Consider the following 27,388-nt stretch of genomic DNA (forward strand, 5'->3'; position numbering starts at 1 on the left):
AACTTTCATTGAACATCTCCGACATATTTTTAATAACGTTCTTCAAAATATATTATAATGATAAGAACAAAACTAATTGTTATGATAAGTTAAATTGTAAGGTAACTGATTATAAAGAAGTTTTAAAAACGCAAGACTGCAGAACTAATTTGAATAGCCGGCCTTCGTGTAATATGTGCTAATAGGTTCTACCTTTTTTGGCATAAGATTTTTTTGCCTAATCTCGTATTGCATAGTAACGTTTGGTCAAAGTCTCGTTACGCCGAAAATCTTATGGCATAAATCTCGTTTAGTAAAAAGTTATTTCGCATAACATTGTTTAGCCTAATAATGGTATGGCCAAATCTTGAATAGCCTAATAATGCTATGGCATAGGTTTATACAAAGTAATAATATTCGTTTGGCTTTAACTTTGACGGAGCGTCTCCCTACATAGCGCAAACTGGTGCCTTGTATTGTTTCCGCTGTTTGGAAAACGCTCCGCTCCGCTTCGCTGCGCTGCGCTTTGGTTTTGATGAACATGTGCACCTAACACGCTCCTCCTCGCTTTGCTCGTCGTCGCACCTATTTTTAGGTTTCGATCTCATGGGGTTTGTAATAATTATATTGGTCGTTAACTTTCGATTTTTTGATCATACATATCGTGATTTTCGGGATGTAGGAGAAAAATACCACAATTTGTACATTTACTACATACTTAATATATTATTTATTAAGATAACATTAGGAGAAACAAGATTATACATAGATATAGACGAACATAAATTTGAGCAAACGAAACTTTGGTGTTTAAAGATTGTGCCTAAAGAGTTTTAGACGAAACGAGCCTTATGCCACATAAGTCTTGGCAAAGTGATGGTTCGGCCAAAAAAGTTTAGACCATACGAGTTATGCGAAATGAGTTTTGGTCAATAAAGATTATGCCAGATGAGCGGAACCCGTGCTAATAACTATGCATGCAAACTCAATAATATTAATAGATTGGGTTACTGTTCATTCAAATAAGTTGTACGGTACGGACCGTACAGTAGATAAATGATAAGAGTTTTGTAACTGTTCATTGATTTATTGATTGATAACCAATGAATGCCTTATGTATGATGCTTTCCTTGGTATATGTTCACGTTGTAGGAGACTGTTAATAATTGCTGCATTAGAGGAGAATTTTGCCCCCATTTTTATAGAACCAACTGTTTACAAGAAGCTTGTAAAGAGTCATCGAGTTACACGAATTTTTACTTTCTGTCTTGTACTATGTGCCCAATCTCGAGTATTTCTCGCCAACTTCATTAAACCAATTGTAGGTGTTATAAATACCGGGGTTACTCTACGAAGAATCAAAAGTTGCGTTTGATGCCTTTCAGATAATTAAAGAAAATTTAGACTGTAGTGGATGGATGAGGAAGGCCGAGGAGAGTGTTGTGACGCTCTGTGTGAGAGCAAAATATTATGCTCACGGGGTGCAAGGCGCGACGATAAACTTTTACGCGCACGTCATGACGTGACAAACTTTTTTCGTTGCGCTCACTCATATCGCGCCTTCCCGAGATCGAGCGCAACTAAAAACTTTTGTCATTTAATTTGCGGTGGTAACTATACTCAAACTAAATAAGGGGTAATGTAAACAATAAATGCTCTGTTACCTATGTTTTTATTTTATACTAAACAAAAACTGCCCAAGGCCCTTTGTCCCTGCAGAGGGACGGCAGGATGGATGTATGTATGTATGTAAACAAAAACTGCAATAAAATTTAAAAGTGCAATGAAAACAATATAAAATATACGTACCTACCACGTCACATTATATTAACTGAGTAATAAATTTCCATTAAAAAGCACTTCATGTTAAGCGATTTTTTTCTTTCGCACTTTACAACTAAACCAACCCACGCTATTTTGCATGTCTGAGGAGGTGTGGAGAAGGAAACAATTCGCGCTATGATAAACAATACATGGACAAGATAGTCATCATCACGACCCATCACGTCCGCACTGGGGTACAGGTTTCCTTCCAATGAAGAAAGAGTTTAGGCCTAAGCCACCACGCTGGCCTAGGATTTAACATTAGGTAAATATTAAGTAAATAGTGTCTCAAGACGAAAGTCTTTGAACAGTGCGTGTTGCCAGTGATGACCTACGGTGCCGAGACGTGGTCTCTAACTTTGGGCCTCTTGAATAATGTCCTCCTAGCCGAATTTCGACTACGGCGGCCAATCTCATTTGAGATCAGCCATCTACGCAGGAGTAGATTATAGTGCCCAAGTGTGTGCGCAGTACACAGGAGCACTCTCTGTTCCATCACTCTCATAACCCAATGGGACGGATTGACCGACACGACTGGAGAGAGCTAGGCGCAGGACCGACTGCTTTACATGCCCATCCGACAGCATGGATCGTTTCACTGTTTCGGACATCAGGTGATCAGCCTTCTATGTCCTAACCAAACTTAGAACCACAATTTAGAAACACAAATTGATGGTCCCACCCGGGAATCGAACCCGGGACCTCTGGGCCATGAAGCGAAGCTTCTACCACTAGACCACAGAGGCAGTTCAGGCAGGCAGTGGCCTCTTGAATAGGCTCAGAGTCACCCAGCGAGCTATGGAAAGGGCTATGCTCGGCGTATCTCTACGTGATCGAATCAGAAATGAAGAGATCCGTAGAAGAACCAAAGTAACCGACATAGCCTATCGAGTCAGTAAGCTGAAATGGCAGTGGGCCGGACACATTGCTCGAAGTTCTGATGGTCGGTGGAGCAGAAGAGTCCTAGAGTGGAGACCACGTACCGGCAAGCGCAGCGTTGGGCGGCCCCCCGCGAGATGGACGGACGATATAGTGAAGTCCGAGGGGAAGCACTGGATGCGGGCCGCCTCCGATCGGACAAGGTGGAAATCATTGGGGGAGGCCTATGTTCAGCAGTGGACGTCCTATGGCTGAGATGATGATGATGATGATGAAATATTAACTATATCTGACCGGGGTTTGACCCCGGTATCCTCGATACAGCAGTGCCATCTGGTGGGCGATAGACTAGGCATAGGCAATACGTATTCAATACAGATTTAATTAATTGTCACACAAAAAAAACATTATTAAATTTTAATAAAATGAGAATAATACGGTGGCCTTCTATGGAATCATTATTGAACAGATATCCCATGATACAAATTAAGGTACCTATGGTTTTTTCTAAGAAATCGAATGATTCTTATTGAGTGAGATATTCGTTTTACTATGGTTTCTATATATATATTGTACCTAGCTAGCATAGCTACATTTTCCATACGCAATTTAAAAATAAATTAATAGGCACACTACTCATATAGCGCTATTATCTCTAATTATTAAAATACAATATAAAATAAACACGCATAGCTTAGTGTAATGCAATAAGATTAATTATTGTGTAAAATTACGTGATTTTATCGTCGTCAGTATTATTATGTAGTACATTTACCCGCATATACAAGTGCATTACAGTAACGCAAGGGACATACATAGCATGGCATATAATATACCGTCGGTCAGTTTCACACTTTTATTACTTCGATTTTTGCTAAATCAAGAAATAAATCTGCAAATTCAGTAAAACATCATCCTAGCACATTTGTAGGCTCATCGCTGAATGAGGGACATCTCACACACGACCAAGGCAGAGCCTGTAATATGGGTATCGGACAACTGATATCTACACAGATACATTAATTATGGCCCGAGTGCAAATATCTGTCTTTAAACAAACATATGCCCAGGCTGGGAATCGAAACCGGGACCTTCGGCCTAGCAGTCAGGGTCACTATCCACACATCGTTCGGTCGTCAAATTGGTTGGTTGTTCTTCGTCTCGGGATGGTTAGTTCTGTAAGTAGCTTACGTTTAATTATTCTGTAAGTGTAATAAAAATTAAATGTTGGTTGAAAGTTACACAAAGGGATATTTAGAGATAATATCTTAAACTTAAAAAAAAAAAACTAAATAGGTACATTAAGATAATCAATTAACATAAAAATACAATTTTGAAATACTCATTTACATTAAGAAAATTGCAGTATGTGACTTTCTTTTGAATTATTTATTTCGCATAAATTTCGTTGGAATTAAATATCCATAATAATTCGCACTACTGACATTGTTTCTGTGTAACAGTAGTTTTTCTACAAAATAAATGTATTCAAGTTAATGTTAATGATACTGAAGATATGTATTACGTAACAAATAAATATTATAATAACTAGGCATGTCAAATATATAATAGAAGCAATATGACAAATAATAACTAGAAAATATTATCATGTACCTATTAACCTATTGCGAAGTACTTAACAATTGCATTTTCTATTGTGTTATAAACAAAAAATGTGTAATACTGAAATACGGTGGTTTGACCACTACAACTCTCTCAGCACAAGCTTGCTTGTGTTGAGGTCCACCAACCCTCTCCAGCGTGGTGGACTGAGGCCTAAAACCCTTCCTTCATTGGAAGGAGACCCGTGCCCCAGCAGTGGGGACGTGATGGGTCGTGATGATGAATGGATCTCGGGTCTTGGATGAGCTCATAAAAGACTAATTCACCTTTTTATTTTTGGGCATAACATGACATTAGCTAATCGTAGAGTGGGACGCGCTCCGGTCCGCCAGTATCGGTAGTGACGACATAGTTTTGGCGCTCCATGGAAAGTCCTATAAGTCAGTGATGATGATGATGTCCTTTTCGTCGTATCCGAGAACAGCAGCTCTTGCTACACTCTGTTATGTGCTTTTATGTGGCTGGCAAGTCGGAACTTCGTCTTGAACACCCTGTCACACCCTATAAGTCAGTAGTCAGTATATGTACGGTGGCCTGCGCCTAAAAGTATACAGGCGGAGTTATTAAAATAGCGATCTCAAGCTCACATGCTGCTCAAGCACATCCACATAAACACCACTGCTACACACATCACACACAACACGTCCCCGGATTTATAACAGATGTAGCTGGTCCCTTCATCATCAGGGATCGCTATTTTGAAAGCTCCGTCTGTATACTTTTAGGCGCAGGCCACCGTACAGTAGTGGATTTTGTGTTTCAATGATGATGATTTTTCTTATTAGCGTCTACCCCGTTTTTATATTATGTAAATAAACTTCATCATCATCATCAGCCTTATATCGCCCACCTCCTTATTTGTACGCCAATTCTCCACTCCAGGTCCATTTCCCCGCAACCTTGCAGATCTGATGTCATCGGACCATCTAGCAGGTGTTCTGCCAACCGCTCTTCGTCCGTCTCTAGGCCACCATTCTGTGACCACCTTTGTCCACCTTCCGTCCTCCCGACGAGCCCACTCTCATTTCAGTTCGTCATAAACTTACTTAAAAAAATACTTAAAATTAAAATTCACTATTGGGCTTAGGCCCATTTTTCATTTGAGATAGTCTACCTTATGCTGAACTTCAGTCTTATTCAATGAGACTCCATTTCATACTTAAGTTTTTCAATGTTGACACCCATACTTATTCAATACAATACTTACCCATACTTATTCAATACAATACTTCAGACTCAAATCTAAATTTTCTATAAGTAAATTTGACTCATCACAGTTACTGCAGACATCTCAATTACTCAAAATCACCATAATGATATCTCTTTTCAATTCGCTAACGTCAAAAATTCAAGTTAAGCGGCGTTTCAGCCGTTGCGACTTGCGAGTGACATGAAAATTGTACTTTCGACTAACAACAGAAATTACGTATCAAGCACCCCATCAACTAGAGGAAATTGTCTGTATTGGGGGAACTCAGCCGGGCCATTACCGGAGCAACCCACGCGTGCTGCCCTGGTAATGGCACGCGACGATTTTTTAATTTCGGCAACTTTTTCACCTGTATCGGAATTGCTGCTGAGCCACTGCGAAGGTTCCGCGAGCCCATCCGACCGTGAATACTCGGGAAAAACGCAAGTTTATACATAGACATGTATAAATATAACGTCTACAAACAACAGTGATTCAGTTTTACGCGATCGCTTGCAACAAAATGGTTGTACGAACGGGTGGTATGCGGCAATAGAAAAAAACAGTTTATTAGCAACAATAACAACAACGAAAGTGAAGTGAACGTTGTGTAACCAGTGACACATAGTTTGATTGATAAGCTCTAATTAATCTAACAAGATGAAGACCCAGGATTTGCACTGTCAGATATCGGTGGTGATTAGTTTAGTAGTTCTAATTGTGAGTGCCGATGTTGGAAATGAATATGAGAATAAATTGACCAAATTGTGGTCTTTGACGAGCTCCTCGAGAAGTGATGGGGCAAGGACTGCTGTTGTGAACGTGACCAGTGCTTCTATACTCATAGAACCGACGTACGAAGCAAGTGAGCCTACACGGACAGCGAGAAAACCAAAAATGCAAGTGCAACTCCACCCGTATACGACATATGCCTTCAAACCCCGGGCAATACCTTTAAGAAGAGACGAACCTTCACAAGTAGAAAGAAGCATCCACTACACTGACGACTCTACTTACAAATCTGATGTCCTTTTACCCGGTAATTACTTTCCAATTGCCGAAGTGAAAAGGAAGAACTTGAGTGAGGAAACATACAACCCGCTGGCTGGAGGGACTTTCCATCCGAAGATCATTCCCCTGCTGAGGTCAGAGTACGAGAGGCGGTCGCTGGATGAGGATGTAGAGCCTGAAATTGAGAAGCCTGATGGATACAAGGAAGACGTCGCCCAAAGCCGATCATGGTCTACGAGTTAGTATTTCTCTTATTTATTTTAGAACGGGTTTTACAAAGGTCAGATAAATGTTACCTGAGGAATAAAATTGTTTTTACTAAATTAATTTTGCCGTCACTGATTCAGATGCGTCACCATCAGAATTATTCCTCAGATAATTTTTATATGACTATTGAAAAATCAGCCCTTAGAGTTACAAAGTTCCTTCCTTCACCCTATGTTTAAGGTTTTATGGTGTAGAGTTGCGAAGCGGAGCAAATTATGGAGTAATTTCTGAATAGAGATAACAGCCCTAAAGGGTTTTGACATTAAGCCATCATTGAGATTGGTTCCCTTCTACTTTAGGTTCCCATTTACTCCTTACTGACTTCGCATATAGCCTTAAAATAGCTATACCTATACTCTCTCATAATGATGTTCTAATTATTAATTTCTTAAAACCTTTGTATAACAATTACTTTTTTCTTTATTTAAAACAAATCCTTGATTCTTACAGTTAAGATATTTTCTTCTAAACTTCCTTCCTTACAATAAATTTCTATAAAAACATCAACAAAATAAATACCATCGCGTATTTCACCATCACCGTTTACACTGACCACAGTTCGATTCCCGCCGGCACCACCCCCTGTCTTCACTCTCTAGAAACGTTTATCGTAAACACTATGATATCTAGTACCTAATTTACTGGATCGATAGAATGAAAAATCGCTATTACGAATAGCTTGCTTCGCTCCGTGATCAAGTGGACAGGGCAATTTCAAGTCACGGTACACTGAGTCGCGATTAGGAATACAAAATTAGACGCTTTGACGTTCGTTGTTTGTTTATTAGCGTTTAACGTTTACTGTTTTAAGTAGTAATTGATGATTTGTCGCCGTAATTAGTGGATTAGCGGATCGGAATACAAATAAAACGTTTATTTAGAAATCTATAACGATATGAAGATGTATGTACACTTTTTTTTTATTTAAAATACATTAAGGAAAACATTACATCACAAAATAGGGAGAATTTATTAAAGCGTTATAATTTTCATAATTTATGAAAGGTTCGATTAGAGATTTTGTATCAAATATACAAGTCATACAATAATATTATACCAAAGTCATTTCAGTTTTAAGAACTCAGAGAAATGGTATAATCAATTTATAAACCACCACATTGGAAACGGAATACGGTTATATTGATTCTACCCTAAAAAGCATGGGGGTAAAAAGAGGGTGCAGAAATTAAATTCTGCGAACCGATGACGTTAGTTGAGTAGTTAAACTTGGGATGCTCTCCAGCCGTCTGGACCAATGACCTACCAGACAGACCAGTAGAGAGCTGGATGAAGAAGGCCGAGGACAGAGTATTCTGGCGCTCTTTGGGAGAGCCCTATATCCAGCTGATGGTGATAAAGAATGATGTAACCCTTGAAAGAAAAAAATATGATACAAGCGAATTCAGACAATTCTAGTTCCTTGTATCTATCACATAGTTTGAAAACATTCAGCTGAGATTTGCATTGTTCGGTTAGATTTGCGTGCAGTAAATTTAACGTAATAGACCGAAAATGCTCAATTTAATTTTATTTCAAGACAAAAATTTCATCTATCACACAGTATAAAATATGATTTATATAACAAGACACCATAAAATTGTCATTACTTTATCTTTGATCTACTATAATTATTGCGCGTTAGACGCAAGCTTACTGTATCTAAGTACCTCTACACACTTAGAGTTATAAAAGGAAAAGTGTTTTCTTTTATTCCTACGCATTCCGACATGCATATGCATAGGTTTCAATGAAATTATTCATTTCGCAGCTCATAAATTAACGTTAATTTTTATTTCTACTTGGCATAAATCAGCCCAATTTTCAATTGCAAATCTTAACACATACCTAATTACATAAAATATTCACGCATGTTATTTCTGACTAATTAAGAAACACAGTATTCGCAAGTGTTTTTGTATTGCAATCATATTTAAGAATACTATGCTAAACTATTGTCTTAAATCAAAAAACCCTTTTAAGCTCTAGAAGATATATACAATGTATTTCCATCGCTTATATTGTCCGTCAGTTTCACAACTGAAAACGTCAAGTAAGGCGCTCCGACCACTGCTAGAGTCGAGGTGGTGTTGAGGCGGCGTTAAAACGGCGCCGCGGTGGCGTCGCATCGGCTTTTACCGGAAATTATGTTTCATTTACAATGTCAAGTTCTCCCCTCGCCTGCACCTCGCCCACGCCATGTTTCTGCATTGACTTCCTCAGTAGGCGACGACCTGGGCTCGCATATAGAAAATATAGAGTAGGCGACTCTTTGCCGCCGTCAACTCTCATGTAGTGAGCGGAACCTTAGGCAGGCACAATTTAAGTAAAACTTACTATGGTAGATAAGATACAGCGCTATTATTGGCGGTTCACATTTATTCTAGGTATCAAAGTCTCGGCCTAAATTATTTTATCATAGCTGTCTTTGGAAACCTGTAATAGACCGAAAAAGTAAAAAACATGGAAAATTTATGTTTTTACATTTTCAGTTCTCTAATTATTTGGTGAGACACACCGAGTCCTTCCATTATAAATTTAAAATGAAAAAAATTACAACAGAAACATGTTTCTCTTTCAGTATTTGGCGAGGATGAAGACAGCAAGGAAGCGATAGAAGACGACGACGAAGAAGACGCAGAATACGAAGAGAGGGACGGAGCCGAAGCTAAGAAGAAGACGAAACCCAAGGGAACCAAACTGAAGCCAAAGAAATACGCGAAATACATGCTGCCGCTCCTATTGGCTTACAAACTGAAGTTCTTCGCAATGATCCCGATGGTGATTGGTGGATTGGTTCTGCTTGTAGGAGCAACGGGATTGGCTGGATTCTTCTTTGCGCTCTTCGCAGCGACCATGGGACTACAAAAGGGAAGTTATTAAGTGTGAAATAGAATAAAGTCGACGTACTCGAGTGGCCATCCAATCTTAATTAAGGAGATCAGTGTTTCGCCGTAGGCTAGTCTAGTTTGGACGTGCATTTGTATCATTTTAACTGTTGTGAACTGTTTTTAAACGAGCGTCGTATTTCCCGACGCCGGCTGTGACTGTCACTGTTGTAAATATTGTTTCCGTTAGTTCGCGTTTCCTATTTATTGTTTTGATTGTAAGTAATTTATTTAATGTATTCTAAGTTTTAACTTTAAGTTGATTCCAACCGAATGTTAATAGCGTCGTTAATGTAGTTACCAATGAAGTTCGTTCACAAATGATTGATTTACAAAATATGTAATGATTTGTACACTGAAATATAAGCACATGCTTTGAGTGGTTAAGTTTTTTATTGTCTTTTATAACCTAAAAATAACTGTTGAAATTATTATGATAGGAAATAATAGGCAGCCACTTATACATATAAAATAATAGGACTTTAATATTTTGCATCGCGTGATACAGAGTCAGTAATTTTATCTTTAAAACCTAACCTATCTTCTATACCAAAACATAGTTTTAAATCTCATTATAACATGAGAAAATACTTTAAATTATGCGATTACAATAAATTGCGAGTAAAAGTAAAAGCGGATTTCTGTAATGTGCTTAAAAATACAAGGTAGATTCAAACGATCAGCCAATTGAAATCATATAGCGCGAATAATGATAGCTCTGACAATCCACGCTCTAGTTCAGAAAACAATTGATCCATCTCTATAAAATATCTGAATTGAAGTACCTTTTGTAAAAGAAATTTCTATTACACAAGAATACCAAATTGATGCAATTTTTCAAGTCATCCTGCCGATAGATGTTTAAACGGCTCATTATTAGGAAAGTTTAATTGAAGTTTTATGAACTGTTTTTTAAGTGATAGGTATTATCATTTAATAATAGGAATTTCGACAGTAAATTTGGTAGCGTGACTAACGTGTTATTATGAAACTTTCTCCAGTTCATAGCTAATTGATTCTGTCAATAACCGTTCCAGGTTAGGTGGCCCTAGAAATTATTGTAGTCGTTTTATTTAGATTTTTCTTTTCGGAACAATTGAAGCTAGATTTTAGGAAAATATAAAACCGTAATTTGGTCGGCTTATACTTTAGGAGCCATGATGACAAACATAGACACATACAGACACAGGCATATATAAATAGAATGGAACCATTTGAATTTACTACGATGAATATGGCATTTTGCTTTAAACACTTGCGTTATAAGAAACCTTTAAGTGGTTGATTACTCGTACAACTAATTTTGTTTAAATGGGATCATACTATTACTTAGAGGTTAGAAGTCATAGATTTGATTGACAAGCTCAGTATTTTAAATCACGATTTTGAATCCAATCATATTAAAATTGTGCTTTTAGAAATAACTAATATGATGAGATTCGTTTAGGCTTACTTTATATTTTTTCTAAAAACTACAATCTTAACAGTAACCGAAAGATCTAATGTATCCTTTCAAAATGCTTACATGACTGATGCACAGTTACATTACAATTATCAAACATTTATCGCATTTCATAAAATTTTAATTGGTATGTATTCAAGTCACAAAGCACATTGTAATAATAAGCTTAGAAATCTAAAGTAGGTATTTAACCAGTAAACAATATAGGTAGGTACTATATGTAAGGACATCTCACATGCCGCCATCCGACACCCAAGCTAGGCACAGCCTGTATGTAACATGGGTATCGCACAGCTGATATATCTACACAGATACAGACATACAGATAGAAACATATTAGCAACCAAGACCCGAGTACAAAATTAAATCAATATTTTCCCCGGCCGGGGATCGAACCCAGGACCTTGGACCATTACACCTTTCAGTCGTCAAATACAAATATTTGGGCCGGCGCAGCGTTGTGAGCTTGTGAGTGACTTGTGAGCCCATTTTCTTAATAGTCACAATAAATAAACAAAACTTCCATTATTACATTCAAGTTTTCATGAACGCATCTAATGCCATAATCTTGTATAAGTCTTTAAAAGAGTTTATCAGATTAAAGCACAGATCAGATAAATTAAATTTTAAACATTTTTTTGTAACCTGGGAACTGGATCGTTATACACTACGCACGTCAATATGTAATCATCTCATGAATAACTTTATTTTAGATTCATATTCTACATTTAAATTATGCATACGACTGTAAGCCCTAAAGTGGTAGTCAGGGGTGACTCGCAAGTGAGCTACCCGCTTTTCGCTGTACTTTTAAAGGCACGATGTGATAGGTCGCGAGTCGTAATGCCATTTTTGAATGAGTACAATGCGCTTAGGGTACAAATATTCTATAATCTGGATGTTCACGTTTCCTCACGATGTTTTTCTTCATTTCTGAAGAGCTTGTGGCATAATGATAGAGAGAGATTTTATGGATAAATAACAGATATTTCTCGTATTTTTATCTCTTATTCTTCTTTCTTAACAACAACAAAAAGCTAAGATATAAACTTTACAGTTTTGTCCTGATGTCTATTATTACCTATTTGCTTTTTAATTAGTTACTTTGCAATAACCATTACACGGGTCATCTCCCACTTAAATTAATATGTTCAAGCAAGTCCAAGAAAACCTAGAAAACACCATTCCATAGAAAATCAAGGATTGAGAGAAACCATGAAAAAGTAATTAAAGAAATTGGCTTTCTCTGTTGACTCATTAGTCCCCTTAATGCGCCATAAGCACATACTGTAGAATTAAAAGTGTACGCTTCAAAGGCGAGTATGGGCCAATTTTGACGGTGCTATAAATGCTACGCTTTATTTCTCAACAGCCTCACATGTTCTTTAACTGTTGACCTTGGCGGGTCGTTTATAACCATGTTGCCTGGAGGGTTGGTTTTGGAGAACAGTAGTAATTATGGTATTGTAAAGACTGAAGCTTTGTTTGGGTTTGGACAGGGTGGTGGTGAGAATTTTGTTAATGTGCAAATGAATGATACGAAACCGTTGGAATGGTTGATCACTCCTGTCAGTTTGGGGCGGTCTTTGCAAGGTATGTTTGTATTTTTTTTCCGTATATTGGTTTCTTGGTTATTGGAATAAATAATAGGTATTACATAGGTAGTTAGTTATTATAATATAATTCTTTGTTTATTTATTTAAGATTATTTAAGATAGATATTTAGATTTTATATGTATATTAATTGTGTTTACTCCACACGTCTCTGCTGTCGACCACCTGACGCCAATCCGGCAAAAATCTGTCCAGGTGGAGTAAACATGGGGAGGCCTTTGCCCAGCAGTGGGACACTGAATCGGCTACATAAATAAATAAAAATTAATTGTGTACCTATATAAATATAACTTCAATGTTCAAAGTTAAAAAAAATGATAATAATAATCTAAAATTAAAAAAAAATATATATTATAGAATTAACATAGTTACCAGTTACAATGTTTAGCATTTTCCGATATAAAGAGATATTTGTACTAAATACTTATAGTTAAACGGTTGGCTGTTAACATTTGTGGCATAAAAGAACGTATTTCATACACATTGAATTCCAAATTCTTATGCCAATGTTAGGCGGTCACCATTGTAGAGAGATTTTTATTGCAGCTCTTCATAAATAACTCAGAGTCATACAATATTTATTATTTTCAGAATCATCCAGAGCTTTAGCAGTAACAAACGCACCAAAAAAAGCTGAAGGGAGACACAAGAAAGCGAAGAAAAAACACGCCAAAAAATCCAAAAGGAAAGGAAAAGTCAAAAAGTGTGTTTTCAAAATACTGAAGAAAAATGGCAAACGGCGGAAGTCAAAACGGAACAAAAATGGAATGAATAAGAAGAAATATATTCTTCCTCTAATTTTGGGTCTGTTGGCCGCGAAGAGTATTCTTATTCCAATTGCCCTAAAAGCTTTGGCGTTCATGTCTGCTAAAGGTATGGTACATAAGTAAATTACTTCTCAGCATCTTATAATATCGGTTTTACTATACATTAGGTACACTTTATTACAATACACCAAAGGAAATATAAAAAAATATCATATAAACTAAAAAAAAAACAGTACAATAGGCACCCTTATTTCTTAAAGCAAACTATGTTTTAAACTTAGATTAACAGTATACCTACGATGGACACTAAAACAAAAGTAGCTCAGTATTGCCAGCTAACTTACCCCCTTCTGGTTTCTTGACTTTACCAAACTGAAAAAAATACATAATAATATTCATAAATACATTTTTTCAGGATTCCTAATGGGTTTCTTCTCGACTATCCTGGCTTCCTTCCTAAGCATCAAGGGTATGTTTGATCACACACACCGCTATCAAGACAGGAAGGACGAGAAGACTCAAGTGGAAATCATCCAAGTTCCTACCAAGACTGAAGACCATTACTACGATAGTCACTATAAGAGAGGCGATTTCGTTCCTATGATCTCGTAATGTTGTTTTTACTTATACATAGGAACAGAAGGGTCACTCTCTAAATCGACGAACGAATTTCACGCAAAGTTTGAATCGTGCCGATTGCGTGACAAGTATGACGCCCCATAGTCAGCAAAAAAGATACGTATCCACCTCTAGCACTTATTTTTTCACATTAAAATGTACCGAGAAATGATAGATAATTCGTAGAGTGCTAATTTTATAGTATCTTTCTCTTGTGACACATAGGACGTATCGGTTTACACAAGTCGTGGATAAAAATCCTTTTGTTGCCTGTACTTACCCCCCATAGAGCTACAAGTGTTGCAACAATAATGTTTAACAGATGTTGTGGCCGATGATGATGATGATGATGATAATTAAAAGGTAATCTTGATATTATTAACACTATATTATTATTTTTATTTAATGTTTTATTTCTAATTTTGTAAAGAAAAGATTATTTCAATAATACATAATAATACATAATATGAACAAAATTGTCATTTATGATGTAATTTTTGGTACAAGGTCACTGAATATTTTCGAAAATTATATTTCAGTACGCCTGCTGCGCCAAACACGATTCTATAATTATGTATACCTAGATAGGAACTTTATTAGGTAGGTAATTAGTAACATCAATACCAGATAGTATTAAACATTGCATTTATTTTTGAGAAAATTACTATATTTTATGAATTAAGTAAGTCAATATAAATAGAAAATATGATTTTTTATACCTATTATAATATAACCAAAGATGTAAATAAATATACCTGTAATAAAAGGTAAAAATATGTGCCTTTTTTATTATAATTCCTGCTTCCCATGACATAGATGCGGGTTCGAATCCTGCCCGTGACATGACCAATAAGTTATATATTATTTATTTTATTTACATATTTATAATGAATGTCCAAATTTATACCATCGATTCCTACTATTTTTTATCAAAGACCATCGGGTAGGTACAATATTGTGACGATACCTGTAATACACTCATGTAATACTAAAGAAACAGTTCACCTTAATAGGAAATTTAAACAAAATATAAACTTTTTTTTTTTTTTTTTATTTTTTTTTTTATGTATGTTCACCGATTACTCCGCCGTTTATGAACCGATTTTGAAAATTCTTTTTTTGTTGTATTGGGTTGAGCTTCCAGGTGGTCCCATTTTTTTTTCAGAATTTTATCTCACCCCCAAGGGTGGGTAAAGGGGTAAAAACAGGGTATGAATTTCAATTTTGGGCACATATTAACCGATTCTAATGAAATTAAGAACGTAAATATAGTTCTTATAACAAAAAAATATGATGGTGACCTTGAGCTGATCTGATGATGGAAACGGAAGGCAGTCAGGGGAACTCCTCAACGGTATATAGCAACTACTTCGTGTTTAGGCTTGAATGATTCGTATTGATTAGTAGGACATTTTGGTATCATTTGCACCTTACTTTTGATTGAAAATTATTACAAATAAACTAAAAACTATTAAATAAAATAATAATTAAAAAAATTAAAAAACCGACTTCAAAAAACCACTAAAATGTAAGAAATAATTTAAGGTTTACACAAATTCTACTCGTATGAGACAGTACAAATATACCTAAGCAGGAACTGTTCTTTTTTGAAGTTGGTGCCATATTTCTTCAGATTACTTTGTCCACCGCACCAACATCAAAAAAGAACAGTTCCTGCTTAGGTATATTTGTACTGTCTCATACGAGTAGAATTTGTGTAAACCTTAAATTATTTCTTACATTTTAGTGGTTTTTTGAAGTCGGTTTTAAATTAAACGTAGTTGAATATTGAAAAGGCGTCATTAAAATAGGGTTTACCGCTTATGAGTAATTTGGTGCTTTACTCACTGGCACTTTTTCATTGCCCGTGAGTCTATCTAGCATATGAAACACTATCTTGTTTATTCAATTTACAGAGTTTAGTAACCTCACAGGCGGGCGGCGGCACGGGTATTCATGACGTATCGCGATAAAGTTACGTTTATCTACGTCGATAACGAACCAGTGAAGCGGCAGCAGGAAGAATTGGCTGTATGATGAAGGCTGAGGACAGAGTATTGTGGCGTGACTTGAGAGAGGGCTAGGTCTAGCAGTGGATGGTTATGAACTGATGATAAATGAATGATGGTCGATGGATGATAAATCCCATTAATTGTGCACTTTGTAAACAAAATTAAGACAAAGAGTTTAGTTACTCTCACAGTACCTATTTACAACCTAATTGTGTTTTATTACGTAATATTCATGTTAGAAATGGGCAGTAGGTAATATGTAAGATCTGAAAAGTATTCCAATAAAAAACATAGAATGCCATGTAAGGTTGTGTTTAAGAAAGATATTCACAGTTTTTCATCCTTTGTGCTGTTAGTGTTCATAATAATTTATGCAAAACGTTATCGTTGACTTATTTGTCGTATTTTATATTCTAGGATTTACTTCTATCAATTTAATTTGATAAACGCCACTTGTGTAATGTCATCAGTCCAGTGTACGGTGGCCTGCGCCTAAAAGTATACAGGCGGAGTTTTTAAAATAGCGATCCCTGATGATGAAGGGATCAGCTACATCTGTTATAAATCCGGGGACGTGTTGTGTGTGATGTGTGTAGCAGTGGTGTTTATGTGGATGTGCTTGAGCAGCATGTGAGCTTGAGATCGCTATTTTAAAAACACCGCCTGTATACTTTTAGGCGCAGGCCACCGTGAACTTCTTATGACAATGATTATCGGATTCATAAAGCTATAGAATTCTACAATTATTACTTTGTCAATGTTATTTTGTTCTGACTTCGCGATAGAACTAGGCTTGCTCATAAATTATTACATCATATTATGTTGGATTAGCACTGAAAATTTGCTTTGTAGGTACGTTTTTAATTTGATTAATGATTTCTCATTATGAATCACTTTATGCATTTAATAAAATGATTAATCTTCAATCCTGCCATATACTTCGTTGCATACAAATAGAAAGCGCCTAAGTTTGCCCGTGACCTTGGCTCCCGAGGGTCTGTCAATGAACCCAATTTCGGTGAAAGTTAGCTCCTTTGAGGTCTATGATCTATCCTTGAGTCGACACGTGTAGACCAATTTCTATTTTGGGTAGTTTGGGCATCTTATTGTGTAATATTTTAGGTAATATTGAATTTTTACGGAAAGAAAATGTTGCTGTTGATTGAAAAAATATAAGGTATCAAAGAAAGTACAGTAAAATTTAAGGCTCGCAACTTATCACGTGAGTACCAATATACAGCGAAAAGCGGGTTGCGCTTACGAGTCACCTCTGACTAGCCCTTCGGGGATTATAGTCGTGAGCATAATATTTTTTATAAAATAATGTAGGTATCATGGCGATCTTAGGCCTCAGGTAAATAATTACTATTTGAGACCCAAAAGCGTCAACTGCAGTGATTCATTATCGACGAAGAATACTTAAAGGTTTCTAAAACGTATTTTTGGCAGTTCCTCAATCACCAACAAAGAAGCAGCCTACTTGGCAAATACAGGGCTATTCATAACATCGCTGTATACAGGATGTCACCAACTTTCACCTGTATATAATATATGGAATAAAAACTATTTGTCATGTAGAGAAAATCCTTTGTTGGTTGAATTAGATCAGTGAAGAGGGTTATGTAAAACTTGGCCGATAGCTTATGATTCATGTCAAATTAAAGTACTTAGTTCAATATCGGAATCGGAACATCAAGATTAACATTTCTAACACAAAACATAGGTACTTAGTCAGGGTAATAAGTTGTGTGTACAATACAAATGCCTATACGAATGAAAGAAACTTTTTAAATTATTTATTTATGAAGGTTTCTCTTTCATTTTTGAATACGTTTGACGGTTATGTAAATAACATAAGTAAAAAGTTTTATTTAGTATTTCAAGAAACTTTAAATAAGTTACGCTGCTACTAAAATATATTATAGGTACACAGAAACCGTTCAGGTTTTTAACTGATAATAATGGTGATATAAGATATACAGGGTGTAATATACAACTCTTGGCACACTTTTATTATGATGACATTCTGTCATAGTCAATATAGGTACGTCTTCTTATAGGCTAGACTCTACTCTTCCCGTTGTGAAGGTTTCTAAGGATAGAAACCAGATTATCCTGGAGTGTAGAAAAATTAAAACTTCTTCAGGAGAAGATAATCTACAAGTAAGCTACTACGCAAAAATTGTTATATTAAAACATAAATGACTCTAAGTAAAACAAAAAAAAAAACTTTTATTTAGTTTAGCAAATGATTGTAAACAAAGAAAGAAAGAAAGAAAGAAAGAAATAGTTTATTCGCCTTCAAGAATACACAACATGGAAAATCACATAACAATACAAATTAGGTAGGTACACAGCTTATACATTAAATAAATAGTTAAACAATATTTTATGGTTGCCAATCTCCATGTCGTGCACAGTGATAGCGAAATGGTTCAGACTCAGCATGTGCTACATATATAAGTGTGTATATATATATATAGCGCTGATAATTCTGCCAGAACCAGTTCTTAAGGGGTACCTATGTGGCGTATACATATATTATAAGTAGGTCTATTCTAAGTGCATGCTCCATAATTAGCATATAACATTTTATTAATTTTAACTGATCTTTAAATACGTTGTAAAAAATATATAGGAAGAAAGACTAAATGTGTCTGTTAAACTGTGAAATAAATGGTATATATTTATAACAGTGCATAAACAAATGCTTACTCATATGTAAGAGTATCAAACAACATAAACAAGTGTGATTATGTACTCTAATGTGTCTTCATGTAAGCACATTTTCCTTCACTTGTCACGCCTTTTCATTGTCAAAGTTTGTTTCTATTTGAACCGTGAACCGTGGATATATGAATGAGCGTTTGAACTTACAGCCTAACTTACAGGTTTTGATACTTTTTCTATATTTTCTTTGGTTTTTAAAGAGAATAACGGTATAATTATTGTTGTTATTATAAAATAAAATAAATTTTACATTAGGTGAAGCTATCCCACTTTACATTAATAATTGGTTGAAGATATTTAACTTTAGGTAGGTAACAACTTTTTCAAACAGAAAAATATAATAATTTACTTTTATGTTACAGTATTACAAATTTTACGTATTATTGTTATTAAAGCTGTGTCCTTTTGTGTGACTACACCTATACAGGGTGTTGCGAAAAAAAAAACATTCTCCATAGTAAAAAAGTCACGTGACCAACATAGTTTGTATGGAAATTGAATATTTTTTTTTTGCTAATTTTGAAGTTATGATTTCAGTTTCGGGCTTAGATATACCATGCTGCACATGTAGGTTTCGGCTTAGTATACCCTTTTTGCAACACCCTGTATAATTAATCATGAATGATAAATAACTTTATTATAATAGACATGTCTTCAATCCAGACAAAGACTTATTTGGGTTTAGTATTGTTAATTTGTTAACGAGCTGTCGCGAATCCCATTATTTAAAAAAAAAATAACCCTCAGCAAAACTACCAAACAACATATCCTTAGAATAGAATAGAATAGAATAGGTTTTTAATTCAGACCAAGTTCATAAAACCTTAACCACCAGCTTCAAATGCAAGTATCAAATCCGTACCATCTCACTACACAACCAAGTACACTCATCACCAAATCTCAAGCCGGAGCGTTTACCGAGCGCCTAAATATAAAAGCACTCGCGTGATCCTGTTCTTCCTCATTCAACCCCGAACCTTTGCGGACGACATTTGAAATTGGAACCTTCTATTCTAAATTCAAAATTTAAAAATGAAAGTGCTGTGTGTTCTGTTATTTGCTGTGGCAGTTGTCAGGGCGGCCCCTGGAGCAACGGATAACGATGACGGAAGGATTGAGCTGTTCAAAGGAGTTGCTATTGAAAAGTAAGTGGGTTATGTGGTGTTTTGTTTTTTTTTGTGCACGAATGCATGGATGGATCTTCCCTAAGTGTCGAATAGATCGATAAATATATACGTCCGGTGCTTCCTGGCCCAAGAATCCTGTGCAGTCAGTGTCTGATAATTTATTGGACTGGCAAAATTATTTTATCACGAGACCCTAGGCAGCTCAGTTCCTATGTTTTTCTTCGAAGATATATTGATAAGCAATCTTTTGTCTTAGTTATGTATTTCAGACCAGTCAGAAACCTATATAATATTATACAGGGTGTAATTTTGTAATGCCACCTGACAGGGAAAAGTACCTACTCTTAATATTGTAGATAGAAAATGTAACAAAAAGAAAATATTCCTTTAATTTTAAAAAAGATACAAAACAACAGGAATTTTTACTTATAAAAAATATATTTTATACTTTTTAAGTAATTTAACAAAAAGTATTTCAGAGAAAATAATAATCGTATAAAAAATTGAATCAGTCGATTCAAACTAATATGACAAATTAATCACCTAACAAATCTCTACAATAACGAAATGTAAGAAACATTATATTAAGATATTCATTACATGACACTACTAAATGGCAGGATAATAATATCATGTAATCTTTACACTTTTGAATTCGTTCATACAAATTTACATACAAAAGGCGATGAGCTTTCGTTTAGAGGATAATACAGATCGTGATGTGATAAGAAAGCGTATGCCTTACAAAGATCCCAAGTTTTGTAACTTCAATAAGTCGTCATTGCGTGTCGGTAACACTGACGGCTGAATGGCGTAGTGGTTAGTGACCCTGACTGCTATGCCGAAGGTCCCGGGTTCGATTCCCGGCTGGGGCAAATATTTGTTTAAAGACAGATATTTGTACTCGGGTCTTGGTTGTTGATATTTATATTTAGTATGTATCTATCTATGTATTTGTGTAGATATATCAGTTGTCCGACACCCATAACACAGGTTCTGCCTAGCTTGGGGTCGGATGACCGTGTGTGAGATGTCCCCACATATTATATTATTATTATTATAACAAACACCGGAGCTGGTTTTGTCTCAAAATGTGACAGGGGGTTACTCTATTACTTAAGATAAACGAACGAACGGGTGCTGTCGAGCAATTGGCACGTTCACACTTTTAATTCCAGGTTAAGTGCCAATTTCTCAATAGTCGGTTATGTAACCGACAGGGATTGATTTATAAATTAAACTTCATCTCCATATAAAAATCATGACAGAATTCTGATGTGTCAAAAGTAAACCACTACTCCCTGGTTATGCTCTAACCGTCTATGGAGAAATTGACATTTCACCAGTGAGCTCCCGAAAGCGTGATGTCGCGAGAGTTTCAGGGGATTCAATTGGTTAAAAACTAATCATCGTCATCATTAGCCTATAGCAGTCCACTGCTGGACGTAGGCCTCTCCAAAGCACGCCACTGGATGCGATCTTTAGCTTTCCGCATCCAATCATAACCAGCCACCTTTCGCAAGTCGTCACCCCATCTATACAATACAATACAATAATCTTTATTTGCATACCATAAAAAACTTAAATCAAAGCGATCTCTTCCAGACAACCGTTGTAATAAAAGAACTAAACATAGAAAAGGGCGTTTAGGTGTACTTACAAATAATGTTTTAAAAATAATATTTTATCTAGCCGGTAAAAACTGATAGTTATCAAAAACGTGTTAATTCAATTACAGGTTTCCATAATTAGCTTTTAGTATCTAGGATACCATTTGACTGAATTGATAATTTGACTGAATAAATAATGTATTTTTAATATCATGGGTGGTTTATATTGTTAATATGAAATATGGTTAATATTATAGGTTCTATTTGTTATTTACCGAAACTTTCAAAATATATCAACATAAAAGAAAATATAACCAGCAGCTTTTCCAAAGAAATATAAAAATATAATCTTGCCAAAATAATAAAGGGCTTATACTATTTACATACATTGTTGTGTCAAAAGAATCATTTGAGATACCGAAGCGTGTCTAAAAAGGCTTCTTGTTATATCCACACATGCTTTATGAAATCAGCTGACTGTTCAACTGCCATTGTTTTCCTTAACCGTTACAAAATGCGAGAAAGTTCGGAATTTGAAAATGACAAGGTGACTGAGGGTGACGAAAGTGACGCGTATGATAATTTAAATTTTATGTGATGTTGTTATGAGTTTTTAATTTTGTCGGGTTAAATTTTTTTTGACAAAATACGCTGAAAAATTGAATATCAAAATAGGTACTTGCCTCTGCCGGTACCTACCTAGTTTTATGTTGTCAATCTGGACAGCTTTCCCAGTAGTTTTTAGTAACTCGTTAAAACTTAAAAAAACAGAAAGAAGTCAGGGTTTTCATGTTTTGTGTTTACAATGCTTGATTCCAATAAAGATTATTACGATATAGGTATACCCTGTTAATACTAAACTGAAAGAATTTTCTCAAAAAATTTGCGGTTATTGTCACAATGTCACACACAGGTTGGTTTGAGATAATGATGTTACATAATATGTAATATTTTGTTTTTTTATTGTTCTTAGAGATGCATCGGGCGAAGAAAGACTCAATGTAAAAGTGGAACCAGGTGAACTGAAGGACGCTGCGAGGACGTTTGAAGAAGGTACATAAACAGTTAACATATTCCAGCTAACTTTCCCAATTTTACAATAACCTGTATATTTTAATATGTCAGGATGCATACTTGTTACTACAACAGAACTGTTTGTGAATAAAAAAGAAAATAACGGTGTCAAAAGTAAAATAGTATGCGTCATCGCCTGAATGGCCATTTTATCAAAAGCAACCGTACTGGCACAAAACAAACAGAACTTAAAAAGAAAAAACAAAATCAAAAATAGAACGTTGAAACCGGCCGGCGCAGCCTTGACCGAGCGGTGTTGCGCGCGCCACGTAACAGTGCAGCGACCCCGGCTAGTGCAAGTGGCTCGTTCAAGTTGCTCGCTTCGTGCTGCGTTCTGATTTGTAGGTTTTTAGGGTTCCGTAGCCAAAATGGCAAAAACGGAACCCTTATAGTTTCGTCATGTCCGTCTGTCCGTCTGTCCGTCTGTCCGTCTGTCACAGCCGATTTACTCGGAAACTATAAGTACTACAGTGATGAAATTTGATGGGAATATGTGTTGTATGAACCGCTACAAAAATATGACACTAAATAGTAAAAAAAAGAATTGGGGGTGGGGCCCCCCATACATGTAACTGAGGGATGAATTTTTTTTTTTCGATGTACATACCCGTGTGGGGTATCAATGGAAAGGTCTTTTAAAATGATATAAAGTTTTCTAAAAAACATTTTTCTTAAAGTGAACGGTTTTTGAGATATCAGCTCTCAAAGTCGTAAAAAGTATGTCCCCCCCCCTCTATTTTTATAACTACGGGGTATAAAATTCTAAAAAAAATAGAGGTGATGCATGCTAATTAACTCTTTCAACGATTTTTGGTTTGATCAAAGTATCTCTTATAGTTTTTGAGATAGGTTGATTTAACTGTAATTTTGCTGCTACGGAACCCTTTGTGCGCGAGCCCGACTCGCACTTGGCCGGTTTTTTTGTTTTTGTACACGAGAACGATTGCTGTATTTATAAAATTTAAAACTGTTCAGCACCAATATAACAAAATTATGTTTTTAAAATAATTATTATTATTTCATGTATACCTAAATATCAAAATTTTGTTTTTGTGAAGTTTAATTTTAATTTCAATATTTTATAGATTCGGATAATCTTAAAAAAACATTCTTTATTTATTATTTATGAAAAAACTTACACGTAAAAAGACAATAAAATCATTTTCGTCATTTCATCATTGTAAAAAATACATACAGATCAATTGAGAACCTCCTATTTTTTTGAAACTCGGTTAAAATTATAATGACATACACAGTAGCACAACATAAGTGCATAGAAAAACATTGCTTACTTAGGAAATATTTACTAGTTTTGCAGTAATTTTGATGATACTAGTTTCCAGGTTTTTATTTCGAATTGAAAATATTCTGACTATAGATATGTAAGTAATTTTTTTCCAACAGCACGCGGCAAAATCAAGAAGTACGCCCCTCTCTTCACAAGTCTAGGCGTGAAGGTCATCGCCGTCATCGGTCTCTTATTCGGAGGATTGACACTTCTGGTGACGAAAGCGCTGGTGGTAGCCAAACTGGCTTTCCTTGCTGCAGCGGCTTTGGGTCTTCAGAAGGTGCTGAGCGGCGGCGGACTTAATAATTTGAGTGGGAAGGTTGGTTTTCGTTTATTTGTTTGAGATAGAAGGGGTGTGCTTGAACAATGGTTTGTGTTGCATGTATCTAACAATGGAAAAATGGCACTATTATAGCAGATTTTGACAAAAATATAGTATTTAAAAAAAATCTTTAATATTAACGTTTTTCCATCGTTGGAAAAATGTAACATCTAGATCTAAAAAATGCGCATGCATATTTCCGTTCTTTAGGTATATCGAAGACATTCCTTTTTTACAAGTGTAAGTGTAGATATAAAAATATTGGTGGATTTCTCCCTAATGCCTGATTATTATACCGAATGAGCGTTTCATTCATCTATAGTCTCTTACAAAAAGGTATTATTAAACTTTTCAATGGTTATAGCCTTCTTGGAAATGTCTAGCTTAAACAATTAGTCCATTTCTACTTGAATTTATTCATGTGTGACGATCAATTTTATTTGGCTATGTTATACGCTATTTTAAATTCTTCAGTGATTTGCTATGCACGCATGAGGTTAACACGAAATTCATGTTACACCTTAGATTAACAATATTCGAACAAAATGGTATGTTACATACAAAAACAAAGGAAAAACTGTCCGCATTTTGTTTACTGTCAAACCGTTTTATGTTCAATCTTATGACAACCATTCACACATTTTCTTAGTACCTACTACTAATTCAAATAAAAAGCTCAGTGTTAAAAGTGGGGAGTTAATTGTCACGTTGTTTATTTTGCACTAACACTCCATCTTGTTCGTATATTGTTAATCTAAGACTTACACTACATTGTAAGTGACACATTAATGCGGCACATGTTACCTGTATTTGCGAAACTAATTGCACTATTAGTTACTTTCATTGGTTTTACCATGTTAAGTTCGTTTGTTACAATTCTTCAAATTCTATTATTTAAAATCTTCCTTCTACCTTTATCTATCTTTATCTAACCTTATACATTTAGGGCGTCTTGCACAACAAAGTTAAATAAAATTAAATAGTTTGTCTCTTGCTCTGACAGTATAAAGTCAGAGCAAGAGGTCATAGATTTAATTTTATTTAACTTTGTTGTGCAAGACGCCCTTAATCTTCTTTATACTTAAGTACCTTAAATATAATTTATGGGTTTAAATTTAAAGTATTTTACCCAGTAGCTCTGTATGCATAAACTCCCTCCCTAAAACTTTTTTTTCCTCTCCCAGATCGCAAACTTCAACCAGCCAGCCCCGCAGTGGTCGGCGCCCACAGCCTCCGCTGGCTCGTACCCCTACGCCAGGTCTTCAAGCATCGCCCAAGATGCCAATGACCTCGCCTATAAGTCACAGATACCGTCCTAAATGTTATTCACTATAGAGGTTGTTGCTAAAAAGGTTTACTAAGCCCAAAGGGGTTCACTCAGGGAGATATTCTGAACAACTTTTGTTCTACGAGTTTTGGAAATTTGGGAAAAAATTCATCCTTTTCCATAGAAACTTAGTACCCATACCCTTTTTGCAGCACTCTGTATTTTTATGCACTCGTGATTTTAAATTTAGAACTGAAAAAAATACTGGCACGTTTGAAATTGATGTTGGAAAAAGTTTTCTCGCTACCGTAGAGGTCAGTTTAGATTAAATCGGACTCCTTGGAATGAAAATAAGTGATAGCTGATAAAAAGTGACATGATTAAAATAATATATTTTTTTCTCGGAACCGAGTAGGTAATTGTGTTAAAATACAGTAACTAAATAAAATTAATATAGGTGCCATTACGAAAGTGCAGTAATAATGAGTTCCGGATTTGAAAAAGCTATTTCGATGATCTTATTAGAGTTTAGAGAATATTGATGCTGAATGCTATGGTGCTAAATTGTTTAAAATTTGAAATATTTAAGAATGTTATAGTTAAATAAATTATTTATATTAAATTATTATGTCAGGTTAAGGATATGAATTGTACAAATATGAAATTGACGAGGATATATCAGGGTACCGAAAATGTTCAAAAATTTACTTACTTTATGTAATTCAATTAAAAAAACTCTTAGTTTATTGTAAGTATTTATTTGTAGGATTGAAAAAATATTTATTTTACTATTAATTAACTAATTTTTTTACGGGTTACTTTGTGTCATACTTATAATTTCTGTAGGAAGGTGCTTAAATTATTTAAATATTAAATAGACTTTATAAAAACTGATAACAATCAAGACTGTATGGTATAGTTTAAGTTGTGGTACAAAAAATAAATTTTATTATAAACTGACCGATGTCTTTTGTTTCCCAGTTTATTCAGTATTCAGAATATTTCCCAAAAATATAAGTATTTTTATTTTTATGTTTTTACATAAACGATTTTTTTTTTTATACCATCCAATTTAAGGGTCCTCTACCACCGAGTTTTAGCTGATGTAAGGGTGATAAATGGTCCTGTATCACTATTTTTTTCATTTGGACCATGACAGATGGCCTGTATCTGACAGACAGTCAGCGACTGACAAATCCCTACACTTTGTAAAATGTAGCATGAGTTCTATGATAGGCAATGATAAGTCCATACATTTCATTTGTTATTTGTTATTTTTATACGGAAAAGAAACTTTATCCACCGGGCATAAGGTTTTGTGAATCAAACGTCATATGGCTGATGCTGTATATTTTACAAAGTATAGTTTAACTTTACATCACAGTGAATAAAGAGATAGACTGAATGGTATAAGTATTTTTTACCAGTAAATCTATAAGAGAACTCAAATATTTTGGAAGCTATGAACGAACAATCCAACCAATGTTATTCATACATTCTTAAACTGGTAGCGACATCTGTTGAGGAGCGTTCGCAACGTAAATACTGTGTGTAATAAAGTACTTACTTACCTAGGTAATAAAATAATAAAAAATAATATAGTGTTAAATATTGTAAACTCAATGCTTAATTATTTACACCTGTTTGTGATTTATTAGGCTATCAAAATGATTTTGAACTTCCAATTAAATAAATAGTAAATTCAAAGCGTATAAAAAATAGTAAAACTTTCAGTAAAAAATTTGTAAATCTTTTACTTACAAATAATTTAAATTTTCTCACATTAGAGTTTTAATTATTAAGGTGTAAAGTGACTATAATTATGATTACCTTTGCCAAC

The 27,388-nt window shown here is 35.1% G+C and overlaps 2 protein-coding genes across 2 annotated transcripts; both read left to right on the top strand.

Annotated features, from left to right (window-relative positions):
- The first annotated feature begins 6,006 nt into the window (after positions 1 to 6,006).
- Positions 6,007 to 10,028, top strand: LOC119692150. The gene is made up of 2 exons (XM_038111458.2): positions 6,007 to 6,743; positions 9,351 to 10,028. Exons 1-2 carry the CDS (start codon positions 6,155 to 6,157, stop codon positions 9,650 to 9,652), a joined length of 891 nt encoding a protein of 296 aa, XP_037967386.1. The 5' UTR covers positions 6,007 to 6,154; the 3' UTR covers positions 9,653 to 10,028.
- A 9,809-nt stretch (positions 10,029 to 19,837) lies between these two features.
- Positions 19,838 to 25,632, top strand: LOC105391584. Its single transcript, XM_011563084.3, has 4 exons — positions 19,838 to 20,005; positions 22,571 to 22,650; positions 24,076 to 24,278; positions 25,466 to 25,632. Exons 1-4 carry the CDS (start codon positions 19,893 to 19,895, stop codon positions 25,598 to 25,600), a joined length of 531 nt encoding a protein of 176 aa, XP_011561386.3. The 5' UTR covers positions 19,838 to 19,892; the 3' UTR covers positions 25,601 to 25,632.
- The last annotated feature ends 1,756 nt before the right edge of the window (positions 25,633 to 27,388 follow it).

This window comes from Plutella xylostella, chromosome 26 (genome assembly GCF_932276165.1).
Source record: "Plutella xylostella chromosome 26, ilPluXylo3.1, whole genome shotgun sequence".
Classification (NCBI taxonomy): domain Eukaryota; kingdom Metazoa; phylum Arthropoda; class Insecta; order Lepidoptera; family Plutellidae; genus Plutella; species Plutella xylostella.